This window comes from Crotalus tigris, unplaced genomic scaffold, assembly GCF_016545835.1.
Source record: "Crotalus tigris isolate CLP2741 ecotype Arizona unplaced genomic scaffold, ASM1654583v1 scf7180000018541.849907, whole genome shotgun sequence".
NCBI classification, from domain to species: domain Eukaryota; kingdom Metazoa; phylum Chordata; class Lepidosauria; order Squamata; family Viperidae; genus Crotalus; species Crotalus tigris.
The window spans coordinates 643,656-665,679 of NW_024097065.1; the positions used below are offsets into that span (position 1 = coordinate 643,656).

General features: G+C 40.1%; 1 protein-coding gene across 3 annotated transcripts in view; it reads right to left on the reverse strand.

Annotated features, from left to right (window-relative positions):
* RUNX1T1 (RUNX1 partner transcriptional co-repressor 1) overlaps nucleotides 1-1,176 on the reverse strand; it is a 175,259-nt gene extending 174,083 nt beyond the window's left edge. For 2 of the 3 annotated variants that reach the window (XM_039353958.1, XM_039353961.1), the window contains exon 1: nucleotides 816-941. Coding sequence is in view for 1 of the 3 variants with exons in the window: in XM_039353962.1 (XP_039209896.1) it covers nucleotides 816-843 (28 nt within the window). In the remaining 2 variants the exon portion in view is untranslated. Of the gene's footprint in view, nucleotides 1-815 lie in introns of all 3 variants that reach the window. The other variant, XM_039353962.1, reaches the window with a different exon arrangement.
* Nucleotides 1,177-22,024: the final 20,848 nt, after the last annotated feature.

Below are 22,024 nucleotides of genomic sequence, written 5' to 3' on the forward strand. Positions count from 1 at the left end.
ACTTATAAAAGTTTCGGATTTGAAAAAGCAACACCTAGTGCGTTTTACCTGAAATGCATTTCTGCAAAAAATCAAACAAGGGGTGCCTTTTGATACCATTTCTATATTGTGTTCGGTGTAGAATGTGCCTGACCTGGATCTTTCCTGATGATTACCTATAACAAACCCATCGCTACGGATGTTTAAATATATCAAACAATCTTGCATCGTACGAACTCGTACCCAGTAAGGAACAACTTCCCACGAGGACAGGAAAGAAATCAGCGTTGTATCTTAATAGTTAGCCGTCCCCACCCCACCTAAATGCACGGCTATGATTATTCGGCGTTCAACGAAATCATTCCGTACATGCTCAGAGGCGCTGCTGTACTTTTTCCTCGGAAAAAGAGGGGGGAAATATCCCGGTCTATTTCCTATTAGCTCAGATTTAAGCTTTGGATGAGGCACGCCGCTTGCCGCCCCGGATCTAGACGGCAGGCGGAACTTACGGAGGGCTAAAACTTTTCGCTCCTGCGCTGGGTTGCTTTGAGAAAAATGTCGATCGGGCCAAAAAGCAGAACCGACGCCGCTGCTTTTCGGCAAGCAACCCACCTCTTGGCGGGCTCAGAGAAGCCTCCGTCCGAGAGGCTTCAAGGCTGCCCCTGGAGCCCGCCTAGCTCAACCAGCAGCGCGGAGGGAGAGAACCTGGATTCCCCGCCTGCCCCCACAATCCGGTCCTCATCGCAGCTCCAGGATCTAACTGCGCGGCTCTCTCCTATCATCGCCAAACATTTTGCCGAGGATGGGCCGGCGGCGGCGACGGCGGAGATACTTACACCGAAAAGGACTAGAGACTCCAACCATTCGCCACAGGCCGAGAGCTGAAAATAAAAAGTTCCCGTCTTTCTTGGAGGAGATCCGACAGCCCCAGGCCGGCTGGCGGAGAAAGGCGAGCGAGGAAGAGGGAAAGGCTAACCTCTTTTCCTTTTTTTTTTTAACCCCCACCAATCCGGAGGACCTCAGTCCACACGACCGTGCACTCGGGTCTAAACGCCGGGAACGGGAGGGGGGCGTGAAACAAACACAAAGCCCAAAGACCAGCTGTCCTTCCTCCGGCGCGGGCAGGTTTGGTTTGGCTGCGGGAGCTTTACTGGAGTGGCCGCGCCGAGAGCCAGGAGCGATCACACCTGGTTTGCAGAATCATCCCCGGCGCAAAAAAAAAAAAAAAAAAAAAAAAAAAAAAGTGGGGAAGCGAGCCGGGACTCCGGCAGCGACCGCCCGGAGATCCTCTTCGTGGGGCCGAGGCGATCCGAAGTCCCAGCGGCAACCGCTCGTCCGGCTGTCAACGGCGAAGCGCCCGCTTGCTGCTGCCTCTCGCGAAGGCGGCGAGTCATAGATCGGCGGACTTCCCTTGCGCCCGACCGCCTTGGGCAAGCCGCTCCATGCAATGGCTGCGCAGACCCGCCCTGCAGGAGCGTCTCCGCCGCTTGTTTGTTTGTCTCCGCGTGTGTGCGTGTGCGCGCGTGTATGGGTGGGTGGGTGAGTGCGCCTGGGTCTCTTCCCCCCCCCTCTTCTTCTACAGCCACCTCTAAAGTCAAGCAGCCGACTGCAAGCAGCTGGCCTGGCTCAGCTACCCAGGTGCAGAAGGGAGGGCTTAAAGCAGTGGGAGGTGATAGAGTTAGGAGACATCTGTGTCGGGAGGAAGGGGAAAAACCGGGGGGGGGGGGTCAAGTGTATGTTAACTATCCTCGGGTCCTTTTCCTCTTGGGCAGCAGGCTGCCTTCGTTTTCCTGCCTTTTCCCGCCTCCTCCCTCCCCTCCCATTTATACAGTGGACGTGCCACTTGTTCCCAAGCCGAGCCGCTCCCCACCGCTGCTTCCTTTAAAAGTCCAGACCGCCCTCGAGTAACCCAAGATAAACACTTTCTCCAGCCATCTGGAGAGCTGCCGCCTTCTCCAGCTTGGATCTCGTCACTTTCGGAAAGAGGCAGCCGGTCTAAAAAGCAAGCCACTCGGTGATTTTTTTCTCGCTATGTCGCTGATTTGTTCGTGTTCGTGTTAAACGCCGGCTGGGAGAAAACCGTCGTTGGATTCTTTCGGATGTGCTCTCTTTTCTTCCTTTTTGTAATTTCTCTTTATGGATTACTGTTGTTTTGGAAAAAGTTTTTCTTAACAACAACACGAAAACATAATTTTTCCCTTCCCCCTGGTGAGGGAAGCTTTTCTTAGTTTAACACTTGCTAGATGAGATGATCACTCAGACTTTCAGAGGCCCTCTGGTCAGCAAATGTAAATTAAGTTGGTTAAAGAATTTTAAACTGGAAATAAACCTTGGGATGCAAAATGCTGCTTTACCGTTTAAGCTTTATTTGATTAACACTTGTTGCAATTAGCCAGTTCATTTATTGCTTCTTCAAATATGGTTGTTTAATTAGATTTTAATTGTAGCTACTCTTTAAAAAGGGGCTTCCTGCTTAGGTTCCACAATGGTGATATTTTTATAAACATTCTATGCTTGTTTTGTGATTTGGGCAGTGGGCTTAAAATCACCCACACACTTCATATAAAAGGATTTTTTTGTTACGTAAATTGTAGCATTAGCATACAACCATTATGACTAATTACAGTGTTGGGCATTGGTTAGAGAGAGAGCATTAAATGAAGACAAGGACTCTGATTCAAGGCACTGCTCGACCATATAAACTCAGTGGGTGATCTTGAGCTACTCACTATATCTCAGCCTATAAAGTTATTGGGAAGACAAAGTAATAAGCCTATTTTCTGTGAAAGGGAAAAAATGAATAGTTTAAGTTACAAATTAACACTATATGCATTTGGTCTAGTGGCTAAGGCACCCTTAGAAACCAGGACACTACAAGTTCTAGTCTTGACTTAGATATGAAAGCCACCTGGATGATTTTGGAACAGCCCAATCTAACTGACAGGGTTGTTGTAGGAAAAAGAGGAGAAAGAAGGAATATTATATATGTTTTCTAGCTTGAGTCATTTATAAAAATAAAGATGGGATTAGATAGATAGTCAGACAGACAGACAGACATGCTGCCCAGAATCACATTATAACAAGATGGGCAGAAAATAAACCTAATAAAGAAATATAACAATAAAACATGTTCATCTCCCAATATTCAGTCATAAAATCTGAACTTTGTCATCGGTACGACACATGGAATTGCTCTTCACTACGAAATCATATTCCAACCATTTACATCAATGGATGCTTGAACACTAAATCATAGCTATCCCCAACCTAAACTCTTTAGTTGTATTAGTCAACTCCAGTCCAAATCTTCTGGAGGTTGACCATAAGGAAGAGATGCTTCACTCACTATTTTACTGTTTGTATTCAGCTCTATCTTCTATTCAGTTCAATAGTTAGTCATGGAGCTTTTACATTCCCCAAAAAACTTTTGTTGCTGCTATTATTATTAATCACCCAACAGTTTCTAGGGAAGTGTATCTGTTAAAATATATATACAGTGTAAATCAAATCAATATTTGGCTAGGGCATAAAATATAGATAAAAGCTAGCAATTGCAACAATAAATCATAGCTTATATTATAGCAGTGTTTCTCAATCTTGGCAAGTTTCAGATCTGTGGACTTCAACAAGCCAGGAAGTCTGGCTAGGGAATTCTGGGAGTTGAAGTCCATATATTTGAAACTTGCCAAGGTTGAGAAACATTGCTACATAGCATCACAATTACATTAGCAGCAAATAATGTTCAATAACTCTTTTTAATTTTCTTCATATTTAAAAAGAAAATGGTGCCATTATGAGGTTAAGCTTACTGTCTTAATCTTATCACCTTAACTCATATGCTAGAGTAACCAGAAGACTTCAGATCAGTGTAGCAAAGTAAATGGGAATAGGTCCTGAAGGAAAAAGACACTATGCAGCATTTTCATCTCTCTATCAATGTATTTTCTATATTAAAAGAATGGAAGAAGGTCTGTTGAAGTGATTAACCCTAAAAAGCCTCCTCTGGAAATATCTGTGAATAGTTTGGGATGAACAATTTGAAACTGTCACTGTAATGGTTCTTTTCTGCTCTTAAAGCAAATAAAATTGTAAGGAAGAAGCTGAGGAAGCTGATGAGGGACCACATTCTGGAATCTGTTGAGATTATTATCAATTGAGCATAGTTCTGAAACAATCATAGATCTGATAGAAAAGGGCTCGATAACTGAAAGTAAAAGAAGAGGACAACCTCTGAAGACTATTATCTGTTGTGGCTTGAATTTATAGCTGATTTTAAAGGAATCATATTTGAAATAATTTTGGATATAGTGTGATAATTTGTTGCTTATTACTGAGCAACAGGATTGAATTGGTTAAAAAATATGAAGTCACTAATAGGATATGAATTAATGACATGTGCAGAGAGAGACATCATCAGTTTCCTTTGCTCTGGAAAAATCCACATGTCAGAGTTGCAGTAGTATGCATATAAGATGAAAACATTTGGCCAATCCACAAACCCTAGGAAAACTCTCTTCCTCAAAGAGACTGAACTGAGACAGTTGAGGAAGCAACGGATGGGATTATGGCACATCTGAGCATTAAAGATGAAGGCAATGAAGTAGGATGTAGTGAACAGGAAAGTGTAAAAAGCGGGCCCACTTTCATTGTTAATTTTCCCATATTTTGTTTATTAATAACATTTATATGGCCGCCCATCTCGCAAGAAGTGACTCACAACACGTACGGTGGCATACAACAATTGAATAAAAATAAATAAAAACATTATAGAACTGGCTGTTTGGCAGCCTGGCCATGGGGCCGGTCAGCTGTTTGGCGGGACAACTGCGGAGCCAACGACCACGCTGCCACGTTCTGCCCGTCGACAGGCCAGGTACAAGGAAAGGGACACTCTGGGTCGGTGCAGGTCGCTGGTCTCCGCTGACCGAGGTGCTGTTCTCGCCCCCTTCCCCTGCCCGTTCATGTCGAACCCACAAGAGGCTTGACAAGAACATTAAAAGCATTTTTAAAAATTATAACATTATTACAAAATTTAAAATACAAACCCACATGGAGCAAGTGAATACAGTATACAACACAACCACAAAAAAGCCATCTAAGAACATCTGGTTCCCTGACCCCTTTAGGCCTGATGATATAACCAGGTGTGGAGGGATTTCCAAAATATTAACAAGGATGGAGATAACCTAATTTTTTGAGGGAGTGGGAGGAGCTATTTTCCATAAGGCAGCTACCATGGTACAGAAGTCCTGCCTCCTGGGTCCGACCAAATGTAAGCCCCTAGCAGATGGTACCCACAACATACCTTCTTTTGCCAGTTCTAATGGGATGGGCTAATGTAATCAGGGAGAGGCAATTCTCCATATAATCCAGATAATCCAGGTATAGAAGGAGTGGCTTGGGCAGGTCAAATGTAGTCGCTGTTATCAGAAAAGATGGAGAGTACTTTTTTTTTATCCTTAATATTTGGAGAGAGGGAAAGTATCAAGGAATCTCTACAGGATTGTAAAACAAATTTAAAAATGGCCAATGGTCTATCCTTCCTATTAGTGGAATATGTTAAATAACTACAGACATTTTGTAGATGACATAAAACTGGTTCATGAATTCTTAATGGCTACGAAAACATGTTCACATGTTCTTCTTGGAACCCATTTCTTAAATATGGTGAAATACTCACATCTGAACATTGATCAGATATACATTTTCACGGAGAGAAGGTGGTTTAAATTCCAGGATGCATGGTAAGATAGTAGAAGAACTAGTTATTCCGTTAAAAAATGAAGCAACTACTAATCATTCAGTGAAAAACTGGATTGGAAATATTGGGAAATATTGTTAGAAGCAATATATACTTTATGGACCAATGTATTCATGCAGCGAATTGGAAACTTTGCAATACTATAGTACCTTAACATGATAAATGAATCTGTGCAACTCCCAAGCTAGAAATAAGTATACCATTAAATTAAAATTTAATCTCTATGTAACACAGGTGCTCAAACTTTACTGAAACTATTTGTTATGTGTTTACCTAGACAAAGTAAGAATGATTTTGACTGTTCCTATTCTGCCTGTACAAGCCTGATCAGCTTTTTTTTTTTTAAATGTGGCAGTCCACTTCTAAATTGTTTACTCAAACCCTAACCCAGAATTATGGCCCATTGTTTAGAACAGTCTATTTCATACAAATGATTAGTTATATAAACTGTAGTAAGATTGAAACTTGCATGAAAAAGCATAAGCTTTTGAAATGGTTGTCCAAGCAGAACATGAGTAACACTAACCCTAAATTTTATGCTTGTATGTTTGTATGTGTGTGTGTATATGTGTCTGTATACACACATATATATATAGATACAAACACAAATATAAATTATAAATATATTAAAAATTATATATACATTTACACACACACACACACACACTATGTATATATAGTCAGAAAAGATGCTATGAAATCTATGTACCATTATGTGGAAAAACAATGGAATAATTATGTTTTGAGTTAACTGTGTAACTTCCCCTTAGAATTGACAATACCATTGTATGTTGGTTAATGCTTAATAACTTTCTGTTTTAGTTTGGGCCAGTAGATATTGGCAAGTTTAAATGGGCATATAATACAAACCACATTATTGGGCAATTAATATTTGACTTCTGTATGCTCCTATTTATGATATGCAATATATGCAGGATATTCTGAAGGTTAATGGAAGATCTTTTAGCAGAAGTTCAGATTATTTCTGCTAAAGAGCATTTTATTTTACTTCTAGGTGACATTGTGATTATTGGATCAATTCCTGGGAAACATTTTGCAGAACTGCTGCATTTTAAGATCTTAGAATTGCACAGTTAAACTCCTTTGAAGTCATTTTTGGAAGCAGTGTATAAAGTGATGGAACTTACTAGTCTACCGAAAACGAAATATATTTGTTATGGAAGCACCAATTAATCCTGAAAAGTTTTAACATATTATAACGTCTCTGATTTGAGATATTGATTGGAACTGAAATACAGTGTGGAAGATTTGCTACAAAGTGTTACCTCAAATGTTAGTTTCTGATTTCAGCTAATGGAAAAAAGAGCTAATTAGTTTCCTGCAGTGTGAAAGTGTAGGAAACACTCTGCTGTGGAGATTCCTGGAGGCTAAATGTACAGTAATAATTGCCATAATGCCAACATAGACACACAGAGAGAGGATACCTTTCTTATCAAGTGTAGACAGGAGCAGACCATTTTCCTGGATCACACATTCTTAGGGTTCTTCAATTTCCCACCTACTGGGCAGACACCTGTATTAAACAATGGTGGCCTATTACTGGTCAGTAATGAAATAAACAGTCACAAGCTGTTTACCTAAACAGGACCATAAACCCCTCCAAAGCTGAATTCTAAAAGTAGGAGAATCACTGCTTGGTACTTGTGACTACCTCCAAGGACAGTCTAAGCCTTCTAAACCATTTTTCTTCAGATCTGTCTTTTATTTGCATCATCTAAGGAAAAAGCTATCTAAGGAAAATAGCTTTGTTGTGAATCCAAGATGTTTTGAGCTTTCTATGCATTTCTTTTCTGCCATTCAAATTATCAATGAGAAAAACAAGGCCTAAAACTTCTGTCTGTCTTTCTGAGTTTAGTTCAGCCCGACAAAAGTTACAGATCATGTCTTAATTCCATAAAAAATAATCAGGTCTGAAACAGAGCAAATCAATATGCAGCAGAAAATAAGTTGAAATAGTTACTTTATATGCTAATATGTGTACACATCTCAATTTAGCTATTTTAACTGTGAATTAAGCCTGCAAATTTAAACACACTTATTAAAAGAGGGCTACTGTATCCTGTCTACAAAAATTAGACAATCATTTGATGGCAATGAAGAGATTCTTCAAATTGTTAATAATTATAAATGTTAACATTTAGGCAAGTTGCATTTTTTAAATAATATGACATTATTTTCTTAATAATATACAATATTTGCAAGGATGATTTTTAAAAAATAGCAAAACATACACATATGACATTTGTAATTTTAGGATGTATCATCCATTTTACTATGATAAATTAATCAACTGATAATTAGTGAGGAATCAGTAATTCACCATAAGAAAATGTAGTTCCTTTGTTTTCTACATCAATATTTTTTTATACAAGGGTTCAGTCTTGAGGCTCAACACTTATATGATCCATTCCAAAATTACTTGATATAGCCCAGAGTCCCTCAAAAAATTGTCATCATGTTGTAATTGTAAGGAGTCAGAAAAGAAAACTAAGCATGCTGCATTTAATTTTTAAAATATATAGATTTTGTCCCAATTCCATTTATTTCTTGGGCTGATATTACCTATTTTTGGAAAATTTTCCCTGACATGTCATTCAATGTCATTCAAAGTACAGGCTTTGTCCAGAGAAATATTATGCCTCTTTGGTCTGCATTAATGGGAGCAGCTGAAATGTTGGTTTCTGTTAAAAGGACTCTTTCATTTTTGGCTACAAGATGTTACTGCAGTTAAAATGTATGTTTTAATTGAACAGTTATGTTGAGAATACTCAGGCTTTAATTTCTCAAAGCAGCTATCTATGATCAGGATTATTTTTAGCTTATCAAAACTTCATATTCCCAGCTGTGAAGACAGGAAAAAAAACTAGGATGTCTGGTTCCTGATGCAATTGAAAGCTTGCTTTGCATCCAACCCTATCTACTGTTTTAAACCAAAAAGCAGATGTGTGTAGGGTTTTATTTCTTTTCCCTGTAAAGTTTTGAACAGAAATTTTCTTAAAGTTGGTATCCACCCAGATGATGATTTTTCCAGCACAAGACCCAGCTGGATTTCAGTTTTCCTTAGATATTTCCATAAATGTTTCAATAACTGGGAATTATGCATTTCTGTTTTTCTGTTATATTATTACATTTTTACATCATAATAATTATTCAGAGGCCTGTAGGACTAAGCATTGCATTGCCAGTTATCACTAAATATTTTCTGTTAAGTCCTCGAGTTAATGGCGAAAGAAGAGCACGCATTCTGTAGCCAACAGTTCTTTATTCTTCTTCTGCTCACTCCAACAACAACTCAGAGATGCGCAGGCTTCTTATCTTGTGTCCGAATCCCCGGGCAAAATGGTTACAGATAATGGCGTGCTTTCACGCCTCGCGCATGCGCGCGAGGCTGGCGCTGCTCAGTCTGGCCCCTGGCAGCTTGTAGCAACCCTGGGACCATAGCAATGTCCCGAGCCTGATTTTGCAGGCTCAGGACACAACGCCCCTTCCCCCCCCCAGATGAAACTTTCTCTGCACACATGTGCGACCTCTCTGAAGGGACGTGGTATAAGGTTCCATCAATCAAATGCATGGACTGTGGATGTTGATATTACTCATGGATCACACCCTTGTGTGATACCATGCTATCGTTTTGGGAATAATTGTATCTGACACTCCAAAAATAAACCAATAACTCCACCATTCATTTATGACATTACTGCCTTATTTTCCTCGTGGCTTGACAGCCACCTTACAAACTCCCTAAGGTGTTTGGGTGGGTATTTAACCCGTTGCGACCTCCTCGGATCCAGGGAACACCCTTGGCTTCCTTGCTCAATTACTGGGTTTGGGGTGCCCACTCTTTGCTGCCCCAGTTGCCCAGGTGACCTTGGTTCTGTTGCCTGGCCTGCTTGTTCGCCCAACAGGCTCGGCAGACCAGGACTTTGCTCCTCCCTGTACCCGGTTGACCTGCCTACATGTAGGCTGGCTGGACTCTCTGAGTCCCACTCGGTATTCTGTGGACTTGTGCTATTCTCCAGGTCCACAATGGACCTTCCTTGGGAACACAGTCCCTCACTCCCAAGCCCAACAGAAGGGTTGTCCGGGGTAGCTGCGGTGCCCCAATGCCTTGTGGCCCCCCATTCAGTACCAGAGGTGCCAGAATCAGGATTTGCCTCTCTGTCTACTCCCTTTCCCATTGACTTCCTTCTGTGAGCAATTGCGGAATTGGGCCAGTTCCCTTGGGTTGATGCCAGTTCTCTTGTATTCTTTGGTTTGTTTGGATGTCCCTGGTTAGTCTCCCTGTCTGGAGTGCTGTATGGTGTTTGTGAGTAGTGTGGGTACCCCCTGTGTGACTCCCTGGCTGGAGTAAGTGACGGTGTGGGGAATGTTCCCCGTCCCAATGAATTCCTGTTGGGAACACTTGCGGAAACTTGAGATGGGCCTTCCCAGACTGCTCAGTGGCCAGTGACTGCTGATAGCGATCCCCAACATGCACACTATAACCCTCCTCCCCTCCCAGAGAAGAGCCAGGAGCGGAAGAGGAAGATTCCAGTCTCGTACGCAACTGGTCTATGTGCCGCCGGAGAACGCGGCCGTCGTCTATGGAAACCTCGTAGGACAAAGGTCCAGAGACCTTGCAGACCACAGCTGGAATCCAAAGATGACTGGGCCCGTAGTTCCGGGTCCAAACTGAGCACCCACTTGCAAACACCTAGGTGCCTGTGGCTGTGAGACTGCAGGCGCCACCTGATCAGGGTGCAATCTGTCAAGTTTAGTTATTAGTCTGCGACCCCAGCAGAGTTCAGCTGGGCTCTTCCCAGTGGAAGTACATGGTGTGGTGCGGTGTGCAAGAAGAAAGTCAGCTAACATGTGATGCCAGTCACCGTAAGTCAGTTTCTTGAGGGCATCCTTGGTGATGCACACCATTCAGTCAGCCATACTATTGGTGGAGGGGTGGAAAGGAGCCGAAGTCGCATGACGGATCATGTTAGCCTGAAGGAAAGCCTGGAACTCAGAAGAAGTGAATTGAGGACCGTTATCTGAAACCAGAACATCTGGAAGGCCATGTGCTGCAAAAATGTCTCTCAACACCTGGATTATCCTGGCAGTAGTAGTGGAGGAAACAGGAATAACCTCTAGCCACTTTGAATGGCTATCAACAACAACCAAGAAAATTGCCCTTGAAAGGGCCCAGCGTACTCTATATGCACTCTGGACCATGGTGATATAGTTTCCTTCCACCTATGAACTGGGGCCTGAGGCATTTCTGGATGTGACTGCTGGCACAACTGACACCCATGCACCTGAGCCTCTATATCCTTATCTAACCCAGGCCACCAGAAATGGCTGCGTGCAAGCGCTTTCATTCTGACAATGCCAGGATGTCCCTCATGCAGAGAGACCAAGATTCTAGGCCTCAATGAGGCTGGGATAACTACCCTACTCCCCACAACAGGCAACCCTTAAAGATGGATAACTCATGCTTCTTGAGCTTTGGAACTTAGTACCTGGACTTCTGTCAGGCCATCCAGACAAGAAGCACGAAAGTACACGTGTAAGCATGAGATCTGTGGCAGTTTCTGCAGTCATATCCCAGGCATTGAGGGGAAATTCAGGTAACTGCTGAATGGAGAGGATATTGATGGCAGGAGCAGGGTCTGCTTCTACCAGCTTCAGAGGTAGTCTGCTTAGGCCATCAGTGTGGCCCATTTCCTTACCAGGTTTGTGAATTAATGAATAATCATATGCTGCCCAAAAAATAGACCACCTCAGCATTCTAGGAGAAATAATATGGGGGTTTGTTTGTTGGTTGTAAACAACCCCAGCAGAGGCTTATGGTCTGTGTAGACCATGAAATGTCGGCCATATAAAAATCATGGAATTTCTTAATTCCCACTACAATGGCCAATGCTTCCCTGTCTATTTGAGCATAATTACGCTCAGCAGAAGACAGAGTCCTGGAGTAATATGCTACAGGAACTTGAGTTCCATCAGCCCTCAAGTGGCTAAGTACAGCTCCCACCCCATAAGGGGATGCATCACATGCGATGCAGACAGGTAATTGTTCATTGAAATGTGCAAGGACATCATTGGACATTAGCAAGGCCTTGACCTCATTGAAGCTCTTTTCGCGGACTTTTGTCCACTGCCAAACTGCCTGCTTGTCTAAAAGCCTATGTAGTGGTTCTGCTACAGCAGTTTTGTGAGGTAGGAAAGCATTGTAAAAATTCAAGAGGCCTAGGAAAGCCTACAGTTCACTTTTAGACTTGGGGCTAGGAGCCTGCTGTATAGCCTTCAATTTAGATTCAGCAGGGTGAATATCTTGGGCGTCTATTCTGAACCCTAAGAAATCTGTAGAAGTGACTCCTATCTTACACTTGTCTTTTTTTAGTTTTAGACCTGCTCTTCGAAAATGAAGCAAAACAGCCCTTAATCTCTCTGCTAAATTCTGAATAGATTCTCCAGTAATAAGGGCATCATCAAAATAGGGGCAAACTCCAGGGATATCCCTAAGTGTACTCTCCATGACACTTTGGAATATGCCAGGGGCTACATTTACCCCAAATTGCAGTCTCTTGACTTTGAATGCACCCCTATGCGTTACAATGGTCTGTGCTTCAGCAGCTGCTTCATCAACTGGTAACTGTTGATATGCCTGTGTCAGATTGAGCTTTGCAAAAACTCGCCCCCCTTTGAGGGAGGCCAAAATATGGCTGACTGCTGGTACGGGGTACGCGTGCTATTGCAGTCCTTGTTTAGTGTGCACTTGTAGTCTGCACATATGCGTATGTCCCCATTAGCCTTGAGAGGCATAACTATGGGAGTTTCCCATGGACTTGAATCTACAGGCTCTAAAATGCCTTGTTGGATCAATTTATCCAGTTCAGCATCAATTTTACCCTTTAGTGCAAAAGGTACTCTCCTAGCTTTGACCCTAATGGGTGTGATAGTAGGGTCAAGCCTCAAAGAAACTGGAAGCCCCTTGTAGGACCCAAGTTGTGGACTAAACACATCTGCAAACTCCTTGCAGACTTCTGCTAGGCCCAACGTTTGCAAATATTGCAGCCCAGTAACCTGGATTCCCAAAGCCTCAAACCAATCGAGTCCTATAAGGCTCGTTTGTTCATCCCCAACAACCAACACATCCAATGGACCCTCAAAATCCTTGTGCTGAACTGTAAGGGTGGCCTCCCCCTTAACACATACCTTGGAATTTTGAAAATCTGTTAAGATTATGTTGGATGGCGTAAGTTTGGCCTGGAACCCACTGTTGTTGCAAATCTTTCTAAATGTATGAATGGAAATGATTGAAAGAGTGGACCCAGTGTCCAGCTCCATGACTAAAGGAACCCCTTGCAACTTCACCTTAAGTGACATCTTCTTTTTAAGGGGTTTGTGTGTGCCTGTTCTGCAAATACTTCTGTGCGACGTGCAGAAACCCACCCTATTTTGGCTGGGGACCCTGGTACCTTTCAAACGCAATTCTTCTCGAGGTTGTACCTTCTGGTGACCCAAACAGACGGATGCTATATGGCCTTGCCTGCCACATGCTCTGCAGATGGTGGAATGGAACCTGCAGTCGGCTCTCTTATGGTGACCTCCACACCCGAAGCATTTGGACGCAGCTGAAGCTTTCTCTTTGCCTTCCTTCTGCTTTCTTTCCATGGACTGGTAAAGATGATCCACCTCTTCTTCAGGATCTTCCTCCGGGCCTTCTTGGACGCCCTCGTGGTGCATGGAGACTGCTTCTGGGTTGTTCCTGATGGGCCGCATGTTCTTGACCACCCCACCTACTGCCTCCTCAGCTGTCATCTCTCTGAATATTTCTTGGAATGAAATATCTTCTTTTGCAAAGAGTCTCTGTTGTAAGAGTCTGTTCCTTAAACCGCATACAAAACGGTCTCTCAGACTTTCTTCCAAATCTTTGAATTTGCAGGTTTGGCTGCTCTTCTCAAAGCTGCAATGAATTCCTTGGCTGATTCACCTGCCCTCTGGTCCCTCTGTTCAAACGTGTGTCTCCACGCAATGACAGACATCTTGGGTTGGAAATGTTCTTTCAATAACTTTTTTAAGTCTGTGTATGTTACAGACTCTAGAGGAGCAGGGGCTGCCAAATTTTCTGCAATTTCAAACGCGTCCTGACCACAGACACACAATAGGGTTGCAGCCTTCAAGCCATCTTCTCTGACTTGGTTCACCCTAAAGTAATTTTCTACTCTAGCAACATAGGATTCCCATCTCTCTGGTGGGCAACATCGAATTCTGACAAACGACCTATCTTTGCCATCTTACTTTTAGGTCTGGGAAGGAGTCTATCAGCCGAGCTTACCTCCAGCAATGCTGTACTGGCAGGTCAGACACTGAGTTTAATGCCATCTTCCCTTCCTCAAGGACTCCTTGGGTAAGTCTTATAGCCTTTCTTCTTTAAGCCTGCAAGTCATCCCACCTTCGTCGCCAGTGTTAAGTCCTCGAGTTAATGGCAAAAGAAGAGCATGCATTCTATAGTCAACAGTTCTTTATTTTCTTCTGCTCACTCCAACAACAACTCAGAGACGCGCAGGCCTCTTATCTTTTATCTGGATCCTCGGGCAAAATGGTTATAGATAATGGCGTGCTTTTGCACCTCACACATGCATGCAAGGCTGGCGCCACTCAGTCTGGCCCTGGACATCTTGCAGCAAACCTGGGACCATAGCAATGTCCCAAGCCTGCTTTTGCAGGCTCAGGGCACAACATTTTCAGAAGAAATACTTCCAAGATTTAAAAAAAAGGAATATTAAAGGCGGGAAATAAATAAATATATTCACAATAAAGGAGAATATTTTTAGTTCAGAACCGAAATGAGAAGTCAAGCAGAACCATTTTTGCTTAAGATAATGAACTATGTTACGAAGAAATATGGTCTCTGTGATGTTCAAAAGCATTAGGCCATGTATGGAAAACATTAGCAGTAACTTTTCTACATTTCATTCATTATGCATATACACCTACATATATACATATAGTGAAACATTTTGAATTATTATAATGAGAATAATTACAAGAATATTTTTGCTATTACATTAGATGGGTCCAATGTTATCTTTCTAAATGCTGTCATTAATTTATACCACTGATGGCTCATTTGTGCCAATGTCTTTCCAAACTGTAGTTTCTTATGCAAATTACCAGCATTTATAGTAACATACAGTAGTAAATGTCTTACCTTGCTTTTTATTTTAAAAAACAAAAATAAAACGACAAAATGTTAAAAATAAAAATATATCAATATAAATATGATCTTACACAAATATAAACAAACAATACAGTTTGGGTTAACAATTAACAGTATAGATAATATATATAATAAATCTGGAAAAGCTGCCTGAAAATATGCATGATACAAAATTTGAGGATATTGTTTCAAATTGTTTGAAAACCTTCTGTTGAAAAACAAATAATTCAAATGTGATTAAATAGCACATTATGACAATCCACTTCCGCAAATGAACAAAAGTTTATCTTTCCAAAATTGTATAATAATAGTCTCTTGGATACTTCCCAATGCATGAAGCATCACTACTTCTTGATGCCTTGATATATTTGAAATAGGAGTATAGGTAAGGAGGCAGATATGAATTTGACAAACATGTATCTGATTCAAAACATGAATCTGATTCAAATCCAATAAACTTAAGACTAAAGTATAGTCATAATACTGTACAACAAACCCAATGCCGTAAAACGTAGTGTTCCAACTCTTGAACAGTTTCTGTACGTATACACTTTTAAAGTCTACGTTGTTATTCAAAATAGAAAAGCAAGTATTAAACAAAAAGCAACTTCAGTTTATCCTATCATTCACATGCTACAAAGTTTAGAATGCTGAATGATGAGTTTGAAAATCCTGGTAAAAATCTTCTATATTCTATATATTGTCTATATTGTCAACACATTGGCCACATTCACATGTTACATAAACAAGAAAAACTCATCTCCTGAGCAGCAGAGAAAAGCCCATCTGCCTAGGTTGCTGGTAATGCAATTTAAGGACAGACAGCTCTATGAACAGTTTGTACTGAGGAAGCTTTAAAGCTTACAGCTCTGTTCATATTGATGGAACCTGAATCCTAAAAACAGTTAGCCAAATATTAGCATATATTATGTAAAGCCAGCCATTGTGACTTACAGAATATGTGAACTAACCAATAGTTAAAACAAATTAGTGTGGAGCAAAGTTAGCTTCTTTCTACAGCTTTACATTGCTCCTAAATTAAACTTGATTGATGTGGCAGTTATTTATTTTTCTAATGAAGTTTTTGTCTCAACATTATTTTCTAAAATTTCCTCAGGTGTTTGCACATATCTCCTCAGTCACTTCAATTTGCTTAAAATTGTATCATTGCTCAAAATCTTGGCTCTGAGAACTGGCAAGTATCTATTTATTATTTCTTAAAGATACTAAATGTTGAAGTTTTTTTGTTTTCTGAAACAAATGATGGTGATAAAATCAAGGTTGCCTCACACATGTTATTTCTAACTCAGAAATCTTTTAATCCCCTATATGAGAAGATTGATTTCATTATTATTAATGGGTATTTATGAAATTATGATAGCATCATTAAAAAATATAATCAAGATTATTAAGTGAATGAATGAATAACCTAAATGTCAGTGCATTTGGAAAAGATATTTTAGTATACTTCAGAATTACATGTTATATAATCTTTGAAATGCCATAATATATCTGTTTCAATATTTTTTAAAACACCAACCAAAATATTTTACTCATGCTTGTTTTCTATCAGAGCTTTTGAAGTCTTACCAATCATTTTCCTTTGTCATCAGGTGTAGAAAGACTTTGGATCTTGCCTACTTTTGGGTTTCAATTGCAATTGGACTCAGAATGCTTAGTTATCAGAAAATAATAATAATAATAATAATAATAATAATAATAATAATAATAATAATAATAATAAGAAGAAGAAGAAGAAGAAGAAGAAGAAGAAGAAGAAGAAGAAGAAGAAGTTGGAAGGGACCTTGGAGGTCAGCAAGTCCAACCCACTGCTCAGATAGGTAACCCTATATCATTTCGGACAAATGGCTGTCCTGTTTCTTCTTAAAAACTTCCAGTATTGGAGCATTCACCGCTTCTGGAGGCAGGTTGTTCCACTGGTTAATTGTTCTAACTGTCAGGAAGTTTCTTCTTAGTTCTAGGTTGCTTCTCTCTTTGATTAGTTTCCATCCGTTGCTTCTTGTCCTGCCTTCAGGCACTTTGGAGAATAGCTTGACTCCTCTTCTTTGTGGCAGCCCCTGAGATATTGGAACACTGCTATCATGTCCCCTCTCGTCCTTCTCTTCATTAAATTAGACATACATCAATTCCAGCAACTGTTCCTTATATGTTTTAGCCTCCAGTCCCCTAATTATCTTTGTTGCTCTTCTCTGTACTCTTTCTAGAGTCTCAATATCTTTTTATTTTGTGCAGCAACATTTTAAAATAAAGTCTCTTGGTGACTATAAATATATAAGACACAAAACATATAAATGAAAGAATACAACTGATTGGGGAAAAAACTACCCAGTCTTAAACTGGACAAAACTAAACTAAACTAAAGAGGACTCCATAACTACCCTATCCTCAAACCTGGATCTTTAGCAGTTTCCAAAACATCACAAGGTGCATAAGCTGTGGATAGAATTCCAGATAACAAGTGCTATTCACAGATTCCATAAGACTAGTGGGTTCCATAAGACTGTACTTCTTGATGGACTTGTAGGAAGTGTAGTCCAGTTGGTCTAGTGGTTAAGGCACCAGGAAACCATGTCCAGCTTCTAATCCAGCCTTAGAAATGAAAACCAGCTTGGGCCATCTTAGGCCAGTTACTCTCTCACAGTCCAACTCACCTCACAGGGTTATTGTTTTGGGGAAAATAAGAGGAAGGAGTGCTGGATATGTTTGCTGCATTGAGTTATTTGTAAAAATAATAAAAGTGATATAAATGAACAACAACAAAAAAAGAGTATGCCAGTGCCCCCCAACCTTTTGGGCACCAGGAACCGGTTCCATTGAGAAACGTTTTTTTTTTTTTTTTTTTTGCGGACTGGAGGGGTGTGTGGTTTCTCATGCTGCCTGCATCCTGTGGATGGGACTTTGCTTGTTTGTGTAGCCCAGTTGCTGGCATGCCACAAACGGGTCCATGGACTGGGGGTCGGGGACCCCTGGTATAATCATCTACTGCATGTGCCAGGAACAGAAGGAGGAGTTCAGAAAGTTGCCCTTGGAACATAACAACCCATTTTAAGTTGAATGATTTCTAGAGCTCACAATCTTTATTGTGAGCTCTAGAATGAGCTCTTTATTGTGAGCACAATCTTTATTCAGTTAAACTCTTCGTACATGCTGTCTGCAGTAATAAGGAAGCAAGTCACTGTTCAATTCCTTCCTTCTCCTTTTACTGTACCTAACAAGGAATATTTTAATGGTTGGGCTCCAGTAAGACTGTGAGCTTCAGAAGTGGTACCATTTTCCAATTTTCATAGAGAGGTCATTGATGTTTCATCACTTTCAGCATCATTTTAAATGCATTATGTAATTTGTTATGATTTGACCAAATTTAAAAAAAGGAAATGAAAAATGTTCACCAAAGGACTATAGGAAGCATGTAGAAACTAACAAGAATGTGTTAGTGAGGAGAGTACTTTTAATTTATAGTCACTCTTTGCTGCACAAAAGCATGAACTCATGTTTGAGTGAACTAGTCATTATCCTAACTTTTACAATAGGTGAACAGCACCTATTAAACTGATTCTTGTTTATATTTTTAAGCTGCATATTTTAACTTGCTTTTAATCCTTGCTTATTTCCTTCTTTTGCTGCCAAAGCCGCCTACTTTCTTGATGGGTTTTCTTCCCTGCAGTTCCTTTTTATGGCAATGTTTTGAAGCAGATGCTCTGGCTGCTTCTGCCGTCTATCCTGCCAGCTTCATGATTCCTTCTTGCTGTTCAAGATCATAACTCTTCGTATGCCAAGGCCCAATTATAAAGGCTACATTAAAAAAAATCCATAGAGGAAATGCTTAACACAGAGACATAGAAAGAGAGAGTTGGTGAGTCATAGATCTGCCCCCCCCCCGCGCCTCTTTGTTTCAACTATGCATATTCTTTAAGATCTCATTTGTTTGTTTGTTTCCAGAATTGAAGATGTTCCAACACTTTACATAAACATTTTAAAAACTTAGGGCAATTTATTTCTTTTACTTAGTTCTTATGGAAAACTGTCTTGGAGAAAAAAAATTTTTTTTGAGACTTGGTTGCTAGTTCCACAGCTGTAACAATTTTGAGAAAACATCAAGCCAGAATTATCTGGTTATCTTTCTACAAAATACTACATTGAAATGAAAGTTGATGGTCAAACAAATGAGACAATAGTCCTGGAATCTTTTTTTTTATTTGTAATTAGTTCTATCCCATTTTTATATTAACCTATAATTTTTCAAAAACAACTTTCTCACAATGTGTTTTTAATGTATTTTACTCTTCAAATATTTACTCTTCAAAGACTCCTTTGAATTACATATTCTGCCTACATCCATAATGTTAATATATTTATTCTGAAATATGCTGTTGTATATACATAATGATACATTTTTGAACTGAGAATTCTCTTTAAAAATTCAACAATTACTTTCTAATACTAGCCTGTGGCCCTTACCAGAGGTTTGTTCTCATCTACAATTCTCACACTATCCCTTGCTCTTCTGCAGTTTAGCAATTAACCTCTGGTACAGCTGCAGCACAAGAGGAGCACTGCAAAGATGCAGAAGATACAGAAACTGAGGGAGAGATGGTTTTCCATGGATAGAAACCCTTGTTTCTTGCCCCCTTCTTGCTGAAGTCAAGGCATCACTTTCTTTAACTTGGTTAGAGAGGTAATTTTGCTCTTTATCCACTGAGTGGATGATCCGGCTTTCTAAAACTGAAAGGGGAACAACTTCAGGATGAGCCAAGAATGAAAATAAAGAGCTAGGAACACTTTCTTTACACACAGTATGTTGAAGTCTGTGTTCTGAGAACAGTAGTAGAAAGGCCAATTATTGGATTAGTGGTATTTGATTTCTCAAGGTCTGCAGAGTATAAATGGCAGCTGTATATAAGTATACAACAAAATGAAATTTAATCTGAAGAAAAGGAAGGTTTTATACTAAGGCAAGAAAAACCAAAGGTACAAGTACAGATTAGGTGAAACCTGGCTCAAAAACAGTAACTGTGAGAGGGACCTTGGAGTCCTAGTGGACGATCACTTAAACATGAGCCAGTAGTGTGCAACAGCAGTCAAAAAAGCTAATACAATCTTTAGTTGTATAAACAGAGGCATAGAATCAAAATCATGTGAAGTATTAGCACCACTTTATAAATTCTTAATAAGGCCACACCTGGAATGCTGCATCAGAGTTTTGGTCACCGCATTTTGAAAAAAGTGCAAAGAAGAGGAGCTAAGATGATTAAAGGCCTGGAGACTAAAACATATGAAGAACAGTTGCAGGATTAGTTTTGGCTAGTCTAGAGAAAAGAAAGACTGGGGGGACATGATAGCAGTATTCCAGTATTTGAAAGGCTGCCACAAGGGAGAAGGGAGCCAATTTATTTGGAAAGCACCAGAAGGCAAGAAACAATGGGTAGAAACTAATCAAGGAGAAAAGCAACCTGGAATTAAGGAGAAAATTCCTATCAGTGAGGACAATTAACCAGTGGAACAGTTTGCCATCAGAAGTTGTGGAGATTTTTAAGTAAATCACTTGTTTAAAATGGTATAGGGTTTCCTGCTTGAACAAGAGGTTGGACTAGAAGACTTCCAAGGTCTCTTCCACCTCTATTTTGATTGATTGATTACCTCATTTTGCAATCTTTCCAATGAATCTTGTTCAATATTTGCAAAATATTTCTGATGGAAGTTATATGTTATAGTTCTTGTTTATAACTTTACTTACCAGATAGTTTATTGAAATTAAAGCAAAACAGGCCTATAAAATGCTTTGGAATGCAACACAGAGCCCCGTTTCTGATCCTAAGAATATAATGAAGGATTTCAATCATGATGCCTGCCAGGACCAATAAGCTAACTATATCCTGGGAAGGGTATTGAAATAGTTTAGCAAGGTCAATTATCTAACTCATTACTCTGCTGTAAGGTCATTATTTGTTTTCAGTGACACCATCACACAGTGAATCTTGATGAGGTGAACCTATAATCTCTCATTTGTATTTTATTAAAATAGGCAATCAAACAATCAGCCATGCAGGCAAGAAAGAATACAGGGATCTTTTTACATACATTCATGCAGGGTGTCTAGCATAAAAATGGTAGGCATGACCTGGTGATCAAAGTCCTTTCTAATGTTTCTTGCATGTAGAATGTGTATGTCTGAAAAGGGTGGCATTTTGCTTATCTGGAAATGCCTGCCTGAAGCCAGTGACCATCACTGTTGAAACCTTTGAAGACATGCATGCAATCACATAGGTTTCATGTTTCCTGAATTATCAGAATATTTCTAATATCAATTTAATATTCAAGCCAAGGACTTTCACAGAGAAGAAGAAGAAGAAGAAGAAGAAGAAGAAGAAGAAGAAGAAGAAGAAGAAGAAGAAGAAGAAGAAGAAGAAGAAGAAGAAGAAGAAGAAGAAGAAGGAGTCTTGTGTTTTGCAGGGTTCTCTGATACAAATTTTAGAATACATTTTTTATTTGCATATTACTCGATATTATTATAAACTTAATGCATATTGTATCCTAGAAGATATACATTTTTGATAGATTTTGGTAGATTTGTAAATATGATTCCACACAATTTAAGACAATAGGTATTATTTCAGCTTGGCTCTCCTTTTCCCAGAAATTCAAAAATAGAATAGGATAGGATAGGATAGGGTAGGGTAGGGTAGGATAGGATAGGATAGGATAGGTCTTTGGAGATTCAAGATGTTGTAAAATGTAGTGCAGAGCCATATTAACAGCATCATCTGCTGATCTATTTGCTCAATAGGCAAATTGCAAAAGGTCTAACAGCGGATCTGTGATGGTTTTCAGGTGGGCTAGCACTAACTTTTTAAAGGTTTTCATAACTAGGGATGTCAGATGTTGCAATCTTAGCATGACTGAGAGGACAGACTAGGGAAGAATGCTCTAGGTCATGAAAGATCAATGGACATGATTTCCAGGCATGTTAGACCCCCAAATCTATCCATCGACTTTTCAGAAATATAGTATTTATTCATGCTTCTCAAATTTATGCAATATTTTATATG